The following is a 10,000-nucleotide window of genomic DNA, read 5'->3' as shown; positions in this document are numbered from 1 at the left end:
CCATTCATATTTAATGGATCCAAATGATATTAGAATTAATTTGAAAGAATGATAACATAAATTAATAGTAAATTATTAGGAAAAATAGGCTTCAAATAATATTTTGGTGTGTCTACCAAGCTGTCTCTTGATTTCTGCGTATGATTCTGTAGGCCAAATTCTTTCCTTTGCCAATTTATTTATATTCCTTCTATTTCACATCTTACAGGGAAGTCACCCCAAAGATGTGGTTATCACAGATGAACATCCCAAGACTCTCTTGTATCAGAAACATGCTGACTACATAGTAGGCTATAGCAAGAAGAAGGATGATTATGTAAGTATGATGCTTATATTAAACTAATAGTAAGTATTTAGAATTCAATCATGTGGAAGTAGAGAAAACTTGATCTTATGGTGGTAAAGGTACTCTTGGGTATAAAAATAGCCTTTGCAAAGTAAAGGCAAAATACTTAAATGCCAGTGGATGTATACATGGTGGACATTTCTTTGCCATAGAAAAAGTGTAGAAGCAATGGCATGATGCAGTATTATTCTGGACAATAATTGAAGTGCTTACTGTAGTGATTTATATCATGGGTTACAGTTATAATTCAAAGCAGTATTATGCAGACTGATTATGACTTCTATTGATGTGTCTCATAATTGATTGAGGCATTTGATTAAATTAAAACATTATTGCAGGAGTTTACCATGACAGAACACTTCCGCATGTCAGGCATGTACTGGGGCATCACAGCACTCGACCTCCTGAACCAACTAGAGCGGATGGACTCAACAGACATCATAGATTTTATTTGCAAATGCCAAGACAAGGGAAGTGGAGGGTTTTCTCCCAGCACTGGCCATGATGCTCACCTTCTTTACACCCTGAGTGCTGTGCAGGTAAGGGCAGAAGTGCTGATTTGTTGATTGATTGGTTGATTTTTTTTATTGCTCTTTACGTTTTGTGAAATTTCGGAAAAAAATTCTCAAGGACTTTTGTAATGATGTGAGTTATATGGAATACTGGTACAAGATTTGTAAAGCACAAGTTAGTCACTGCTGCAGGTACATCCAAACACATTCAGAGTCACAAGCATGAGGTCACAGAATAAAAAATTACTCTATAAAGCAGTAACATTTTAAAAATAGTTCAGTATATAATGAAGCATCATTTCCACTCCCTTACTCTTTTTAGCATACTGCCTTTTTAATGTGAATACAAAAGAAATAAAGGATTTGCATTTTGATTTCAGATTCTCGTAATTTTGGATGCTCTGGACAAGGTGGATGTGGAGGCTATTGTAAAGTATGTTGCCGGCCTCCAGAACGAAGATGGGTCATTCTCAGGTGACCAGTGGGGGGAAGTTGACACCAGATTCTCCTTTTGTGCAGTTAATACATTGGCCCTACTTGTGAGTATTGACAATGGAAAGTTCTATTATTCGTAACATTATCTAGAGCAAGTATGTAGTTTTATTTGAGGTTGAGGTAAACTCATTGTTAATTGCAACATTTAAAATGATGAATAGTTACATATATTTTATAATATTTATGTAATAACAGAAAAGGATAACTTTTAATGTGCATGGTTCTGTAAAAAAAGAAAATGAAAAAAAAGGGGAATAAACATACTTAGTGGTATATTTTAGATTTATAAAAAATGTATTATAGGACTTATAAAAAATGTATTATAGGACAACCTATGTTCAGAGTTTCCATTTCCCAGTGATATCTGATTATTCTTGATTCCCTCTAGTATTTTCAGCCAATTATTCATGTTAATGTTTCAATGAGTGCATTATATTTTGTAAAAGAAAGGGTTTATTACTTATATATAATCAGTTATATTTCTTCTGAAAAATAGATAAATAAAAAATAATATGATCTCTCTCTATATACATACATATTTATCTTTTATAGAAAAGATTAGATGCCATAAATACAGAAAAAGCAGTGGAGTTTGTGATGAGATGTCAAAATGTTGATGGAGGCTTTGGCACACGGCCTGGCTCAGAAAGTCATGCTGGCCAGATATACTGCTGTGTTGGACTCCTTTCTATCATAGGTAGGTACAAATATTGGTGTTGTTATACTGTTATATCTTTAAACCATCACACTTATAGAGGATAAATTTTCTTATTGTTGTTATTCACAAACTCTATTTATGCCGATACAACAGGTCAGCTACATAGAGTGAATGGAGATCTCCTGGGCTGGTGGCTATGTGAGCGGCAGTTGCCCTCAGGTGGCCTTAACGGCAGGCCAGAGAAGCTCCCCGATGTATGCTACTCATGGTGGGTCTTGGCCTCTTTGACCATGCTGGGGAGACTTCACTGGATCAATGCTGACAAGATGAGGGTGTTCATCCTGGCCACACAGGTAAGCATGGCCCTTTTATCATCTGAAGTGACTGTGTTGTCTGTATCATTGTATGTATGAGGAACACAATTGATATAATAATAATGCAGTTACTATTTATTGATTTTTTGTATCTATTTATATATTTTCCACTGTTAGTTACACTTTTTCACTAACATGCACACTTTGTTCCATCTGCTTTGATTATGTTAAGGTTAAATGCATATAGAAAGATATATATTTAGATTCAATTTTTTCCCTGCAGGATGCCGAGACAGGAGGCTTCACTGATAGACCTGGGGATATGGTGGACTTGTACCATACGCTCTTCGGCTTGGCTGGACTGTCCTTGCTGGGAGAGTCTTCACTGAAACCCATTAACCCCGTTTTTTGTATGCCCCAATATGTATTAGATCGTATTTCAGTGACTGTGCAGATCATGTCAACGTGATGAAAGTTTAGCTCCTTTCATTGATAGGATTCCAGTCTTAATAAAAGTTGACTGAATTTGTCTTCTGCACCTTGTATAAATTGTTATCTTGTTTTATACCATTTAAGGTATCTTGTGATTCAACATAGAATTGGTTACATCCAGATTGCAATTTACAGTAAAAAAGTTATAAGTAAATTGCATGTTTTGTACATTGTTGTAAATTGTTTATTACCTAGACTTGAAGTTTTTTGGTTGTCATTCCATGGTTAAGTCATACCTTAAACACATTTTGGAGCAGTCATATTATTATTTTAATTTATTTCCTGTACTGCCATAGAACCTCTGCATTCCACAAATCACAGTGCATTATTTTCAGGCTTTTGTGAATAAGAATAAATAATTGTAGTGATTTGTTTTATTATCATATGGAAAATGTTATGGAATTTTACCCTATAAGTGAAATCCCTTCAAGTAGTACTATGATGAAGTATTATGAACACAAAAATTTAGCAAAATAATTTCATGCTCCATTATCTTTTAATAAACTGCAGGCTCAAGCAAATAATTGACAGATTGAGCATAAGTGACAAAGTATGCAAATGCTATTAAACTAATATATAGTTGATATCATCCATTCCTCTCATTGACTGCATCAGCTTGCATACGTAGTCTTGTATACTGCAAGAAGCCAAGCTGTATTTATCTTATGTAAGGAGATATACATTTACAATGTTTACTGTTTAGACAATTATTCAAATTACCAATATTGGTATAATACACTGATAATGTTTGTTGAATCATCCTTAGTAAGTACAAACTAGTTTATAAATATGGAATTTTGTATTAGGCATTTTAATATATTTCAAAAGTATTGCCTGCAAAAGATCCTGCAGCAGATACAAAGGTCACTGAACTCTGTTGGACTGTTCCAGGTGGTAAAAAGAATTGCAATTATACAAAAGAACTTTATTTACAAATTTACATGACTTACAACAGCTGTAAACATACCTAAAACAACATTCTCTTTGGGAAAGGAAATAGATGTTTTGTTTAAATACATTTTATCAAGGCTCTCAAAATTACTAACATGTTTAGAGACTTTACATTATAAAAATTAATTGAATAAAATTACTGAATTAATTTCAATTCAATAATTTAATCGGCAAAGCTTGACTTTAAACACACCATAGTTTAATCCTCTTAATATAATTTTTTTTCTTAAGCTGATCAAGTTGACCCTGTCTCTTCTTCAGCACTGGCAGCTGCCCTCCGGTTTCTCCAAGCTTTAATATATGTATATGGGTGGATGGGCAAAAGACCAGCAAGACCTAGAGGAAATGAAAGTCTTGTTAGTATTCTTGTCAAAATGTTTTTCTTTTAGCCCCTTTATGGTGGGCACGTTTCATGGGGAACATCTTTTGTACTGCATTTTTAATTTTTTGAAATCACATCATTTTCTTCAGCTGTATAACTAGGGAATCCTACCAAATCCTAAATCGTATCACAGTGCATTTATACCATATATAAAATGTTAGACTCGTATAGAAAATGATAGAAAAACACGCACAACATAATATGCCCATCCCAAGCTGTACATTAGAAGATGTGGTCTGTAGTGGAAGGATATAGCTGTAAGCCTAATTTTTGATGCTGTGAATTCAGCATTTGCTCTCCCAATCATTTTAAAAGTTCATTATCCTTTTCAGATAAGCCATATAAAAACAACATTGAATATTAAAGATTTTAACTGGATTTTGCAGAGAACAATCTAATGTATCACTTGTGACACAAACTAAATATCAAGCAACTGCACCACTACATCACTATATTATAAAAGAAACATAAGATTGTAAACTATGCCCAGTGCATTTAAAAGTGAAAATTCTGAAAACTACCAATACTTTTTTTTACTTACCAAAGAGGATGCTACAAGGGGTAGAGACCTGTGCCCCGGAACCAATCCAATAGGCAGTCCTGTCCAAGTTGACAGAACACAGCTTTTCTCCATGAACATTGACCAATGGATCAAAGGTACCCAGTTGCTCTATGATATGACCTTGGCGAGACTTTCTTTTCTGGAGTGGAAAGAAAGATTCCATAATTATTTACAAATATGCCATTACTAATAACTAATTAATAATATTTTGGTAAAGGAGAATATGACAAACATTAAAACTATCACTATAAAAATGGATAGAGATGAAAAAGAAAGGGAGAGTATCAGCTAGGAAGAGTGGAGAAAAACCAAGAGGTAATAGTAAGTCTAATATCATATTCCAACAAAAACGCTGGCACTTCCCCACCACTAATTGCAAATTCTTAACAAAAAACACTATATTTTCTTTATGGCTAAGTGTTACTCAGAGAGCATTAGATTTGAAAATTTACAATTTGTTAAACAAATATAGAACTAACAAATAGAGTGCATACATCATTATTTCTCTTATACAACAAATAATACAAGAGCTATGAAATTCCCAATGTTTTTTTTAAAGATTATAGTGAAAATATGTCTAAAAACTGTAAATAAAGATGATCATGCAAAACTAAAAAAAAATTAACAAAAAATAAGTGAGAAATAGAAAAATTACTTCACTATAAGTTTGAAAAAATGCAACATCATACATACTTCCATGACAACAATGTGATAGAAAGGTCTGTTTGTGCAACCATGTTTAGCAAATCTGATGGCTTTTGTGGTTCTGAAGCCTACTCTTGCACCTCCTGAGGCTGGAAACATCTCTTGAATTCCTCTGAAGGGAAGGAAAAGAAGATTATTACATTTCTGGTTAGATTTTATCATATTTGTATTCATATATGGGAAATGTTACTAATGCAACAGCTTACAATAAAGACATTCTCTACTACTGCCAACCACCTATACTCATTTTTCTTTAATGTGCCAGCCATTCAATTGATTTAGGCCTAATAATTCGAACGCCCCGGCATTTGGACATTCATGGCTAGAATTCCCCCGTCGGGGATGGGTTAATGAGCTAAAGGTTCATTTTCACGGTTCATGAAAAACAAATCCATATTAACAAGTAAGTGATGATAATTATGTAATGACTGATAGGTTTTTGATAATTATTTGAAACACGACAACGTTATTAGGACAATCATCACAAACCTGTCACGTGCAACTTTGCCTGAGTAAAAAGAAACTGTGTATACACTAATCTAACTTCTCAATGACCTACACTGAAACTTAAATCTAGCCTACAAATTTTCTCCTAACAAAGGAAGGGGTTAGCCCCCTGGACCCCTCTTAAAAGCAACTTTACAGTAGAACTTCTGTCGTGACTTTGAATTCTGGCGGCACCATTAGGTCTTTATCTTTCTTTCTTGTTTGGAAGAAGTGACCCTCTGGCTGAATATTGCCTCTGCAAACGACCAGTTATTGTTATGCTAGGCTATTCATTTGGTCATATTATGCAGTTGATGTACTTTTGTATGATATTACTGCATTCATTAAAGAATACAGAAAATATACTGTATAGAAAAGAGTTTGTGTAAGGGCTGTATATGTAGGTCAAGTTTTTAAAAAGTAATGTCTGTATGAATCTGGCATATTTGGGTTGAGTGTTCTTGGGTCCAGACCAGCATTGTCATGGACTCTGCATTCTAAATTGGCATTCTAACGAATGAAAGCAAGTCTCCACCATATACATTCTGGCAAAATAGAGCTTATAGACCTCCGTTGTAGTTTATTGTCATATAAAGAATTAGTCCAATCGCTATCAAAGAAAATCATTGGTTTCGTTTCATCACATTTTGCTTCGCGCTGCATTGACAATTTCAAATCTACATGAACCTCTTATCAAATTATACCATTGACCTTATCTGCTATATACAAAAGACTGATCAGATGCATTCATTTATACTTACACGGAAATATCTACTCTGAGAGGAAATCCAAACACCGATTCTCGTGTTGTTTTGCCGACGATCTTGATGTGACTACGAGCATAATTTATTTTTCTCGGCCATAAAAGGGGACGACGAGCGCAAATTATTAACATCACGATCAACACTTTTATTATTACTGTTTTTATTATTTTTCATAATCATTTTTAGCATAATCATCTTTGTTATCATTATTATTATGATTACTATTATAATCATCATCACTATCATTAATATCTTTACTATCATTGTTATTACTGTTATTATCATTATTATTGCTGCTATCAATATCACTATTATCATTATCACTGTTATCATGATTATTATTTTACTAGTGCTGTCATTATCATCCTTAATATTGTTATCATAGATACTATCATTATTATTTATTGGTAGTATTGCCTTTGTTATTGTTATTATATTCATTACTATCATTATCATCACAACTATAATTATTATCATTATCATTGTGACAATGATTTTTATTGCTGTGATCATCATTGTCATTGTCATACTTATACTTTATATCATTAGCATCACTATCATTATCCTTATCCTTTTCAATGGTGTTATCATTATCATCATTATCACTGTTATCATCATTATCATAATGATTATCATTATTATTGTTATTATTTGCATTATCGTTATTGGTATTTTTCTTATCATTATTAGTATTTTTTTATAGTCATTACTATTTTCACCATTTACATTATTCATTACCATCATATATAATTACTGTTATCAGTATCATTTACATTGCATTTATTTATTTATATAAATTACATCCTCATTATTATTATCTTTATCATTACTAATATCATTATTATGCTTACTATTGTTATTATAATCATTATTACCATCATTATTATCATTATCTTTCTCATGCTAATTGTTGTTGTTGCTTTTGTTATCATCATCCCTATCATAGTTATTTTCTTGTGCTACTATATGTTACTAGGCCAAGCTATTGTTAACTGGCATTGGGAGTGAGAAGATACGCTCCTTTCAGAGAAATGACTCGAATGACCGATTAGTAAAAAGGAGTTTGAGAAACAGGTATTTAGGTCCAATTGCATCCTCGTTTCAATACACATTTTATTTAATATGTTAATCGGGTTCTACTGAGTTCCACGAAAAATTGATGAGCATTCGCACGTTTTCTTTTGTTAACTCAGTTTTGGGGGTCAAAATATAGGCGGATCTCCCTTACTCTTGCAAAAAGAAGGGTGAGATTGACTACTAAGGCTGGGGATAGTTCTGCCGTAGCGGTTATAGCAATGCCATTGAGATGGAGTTGGTGAAATGTGGAGAAATTTCGTGGTGAAATTTGACAAAGAATGGCAGAGAAAGTCATTATGCCAAAGAAAAACTGTCGAGAACCCTTGCTAAGGCTATAGTTTACGCGCATGCTCCACAGGTGTCCTTGGGTGGCCTCAGGCATTGTTAGCAACGCCTATTGAAGAAACTGCCTGTGCTCTGGCAACAATAAAGCTTATTTCTGCTTCCACCTGAGAACTTATGTTTTCCACAAGGCTTTCGACCGATTCAATACTGTGGCAATTTTTACAACTGGAGGAATTTTACTCTTACCACAGGCTTTACAATAATTTATTTCTTATGTAATAAAAATGGCTGGCCATACAATAAATGTAATCTTGGGGAACATGATTTTGACAAGACATTAGTTATAACGAACATTTGTCTAGTGTTGGTAGATAAGTATTTGCCCATTATACTACCTAGTAGTACGGCTTTTGTTAAAAGAGAGAGAGATAGATAGATAGATAGATAGAGAGAAGGAGAGAGAGAGAGAGAGAGAAAGAGAGAGAGAGAGAGAGAGGGGGGGCTTTTGTTAGAAATATACCAAAAATGTTCTTTTCCTCCATCACATGACTTCATTAGTCACTCACTACCGAGTTAAAGTGGCAGATGGGAGAGACAAAGACATAGACGCATTGATGAGGAGACTGAGAGGTTGAAAACATTATGCTCTAATAATGGCTCAGGGTTGCCAGGTATGTCCTTTTAAGGACAGTCTGTCCTATTTGAGATCCATCTGTCCGCAAGTTTTCATGAAAAAAGGACAACTTTAAAACTGTCCTTTTCTGTCCTATTTCTAAAATCCATGCTGGGTTCATAGATATAAATTTCAATAAGGATTATTCAGCAATAAATCACATACTAATGTTGCAGGTACGTGTACTGACGGGTGTAACACCAGCCAGTACACATCCAGAACTGGAAGAACTACGCAATTTTTTGCTCCAGAAAGTCTACAGAAATATCCAACAGAGACAGTTTCCCTGGTTATTGAGTGATGATAAACTTGGAGATAAATTTGAGTATGATTTAAAATCTAGCACCCTCACCTCTGACAAGAAACTAGCAATTAAGCAACGCTGTCTTGATTTTATGCATAAGGCCATAAAACCAGATTGATAAAAGGATTGATAAAACAACAATGAAAATGAACTACATCAAATATCTTAGTCCACAGAAATGTCTCAGTCAAATTAGACCAGCCCTCCTCTCTTGCTTAGCAAGCTTAGCAAGAGAGGAGGACTTTGATGTCAAAGAAGTTGAGAATCAGTATGAAAAAATATCACTGAAAACAAACTGGAAAGAAGAATTCCCTGAATTTGAAATACCCAAAGACCCAGTGAAATTTTGGTGTCATGTATTACATCATGAAAATGCAATTGGGGAAAATTGTTACAAAGAACTAGCAGTTATTGCACTGAGCTCATACTGTATTCCACTCAGTACATCCTTTGTTGAACGGGCATTTTCCCATGTGACTAATGTTAAAACTAAAGCAAGAAACAAACTCAGCACGGGATCTCTTGAGGCCATCCTAAAAGTCAGAACACACCTACATAGAGGAAACTGCTACCAAAGTTTTACAGTAAGCAACAAAATGCTGGCCCTATTCAACAGCAACATGTACAGAAAGGAAAGTATTGGAGAATGTAGTGCATCAGGATCTTCTGCTACCACGTCAGCAGTACCTGATGGCGACCAGGATAATGAAGTGGACTCCTATGAAGAAATTCTGTCAATTCAGTATTAAACCAAGTAGGTAAAGTATAATTATGTTCATAGCTTTGTTTCCCAAAAAATATACTCCTGCTGCATAACTTAACATAGCCTATTATTTTTAATAAAATCTGCTTACTGAAGAGTGAGGGGGTGACTGTTAAAGAAATTTAAAGAAAAAACATATATGTATCATATTAGTAAAAGATCAATAGGCAAAAGGAAATTAATATATATATTTGTCCTTTTCTGTCCATTTTTTCTGGGTGAGTCTGTCCA

The 10,000-nt window shown here is 34.0% G+C and overlaps 2 protein-coding genes across 2 annotated transcripts in view; one reads left to right on the top strand and one right to left on the bottom strand.

The window, feature by feature from the left end:
- The window catches only part of RabGGTb (geranylgeranyl transferase type-2 subunit beta), a 5,903-nt gene extending 2,722 nt beyond the window's left edge, over positions 1-3,181 (top strand). The window contains exons 2-7 of the mRNA XM_043034456.2: positions 209-316; positions 685-885; positions 1,239-1,397; positions 1,906-2,050; positions 2,165-2,364; positions 2,609-3,181. Of these exons, the coding sequence (XP_042890390.1) occupies positions 209-316; positions 685-885; positions 1,239-1,397; positions 1,906-2,050; positions 2,165-2,364; positions 2,609-2,794 (999 nt within the window). The 3' untranslated portion in view covers positions 2,795-3,181. The remainder of the gene's footprint in view (positions 1-208; positions 317-684; positions 886-1,238; positions 1,398-1,905; positions 2,051-2,164; positions 2,365-2,608) is intronic.
- Positions 3,182-3,727: 546 nt separating this feature from the next.
- Positions 3,728-6,777, bottom strand: mRpS16 (mitochondrial ribosomal protein S16). The gene is made up of 4 exons (XM_043034457.2): positions 6,665-6,777; positions 5,406-5,529; positions 4,692-4,851; positions 3,728-4,104 (listed from the first exon to the last, which is right to left on the bottom strand). Exons 2-4 carry the CDS (start codon positions 5,514-5,516, stop codon positions 4,004-4,006), a joined length of 372 nt encoding a protein of 123 aa, XP_042890391.1. The 5' UTR covers positions 5,517-5,529; positions 6,665-6,777; the 3' UTR covers positions 3,728-4,003.
- Positions 6,778-10,000: the final 3,223 nt, after the last annotated feature.

The sequence above is a fragment of the Penaeus japonicus genome, unplaced genomic scaffold (assembly GCF_977035675.1).
Source record: "Penaeus japonicus unplaced genomic scaffold, GWHDUDI00000001_assembly GWHDUDI00000006, whole genome shotgun sequence".
Classification (NCBI taxonomy): domain Eukaryota; kingdom Metazoa; phylum Arthropoda; class Malacostraca; order Decapoda; family Penaeidae; genus Penaeus; species Penaeus japonicus.
This window is presented reverse-complemented; position numbering and strand designations above follow the sequence as displayed.

Bases quoted from the DNA above. Each gene is read 5' to 3' on its own strand.
- mRpS16 (XM_043034457.2), bottom strand. From the start codon at position 5,516: ATGTTTCCAGCCTCAGGAGGTGCAAGAGTAGGCTTCAGAACCACAAAA. The intron at 4,852-5,405 runs GTATGTATGATG...TTTCCACTCCAG, and splicing joins ATCACATTGTTGTCATGGAA to AAAAGAAAGTCTCGCCAAGG. The intron at 4,105-4,691 runs GTAAGTAAAAAA...CATTTCCTCTAG, and splicing joins CCCTTGTAGCATCCTCTTTG to GTCTTGCTGGTCTTTTGCCC.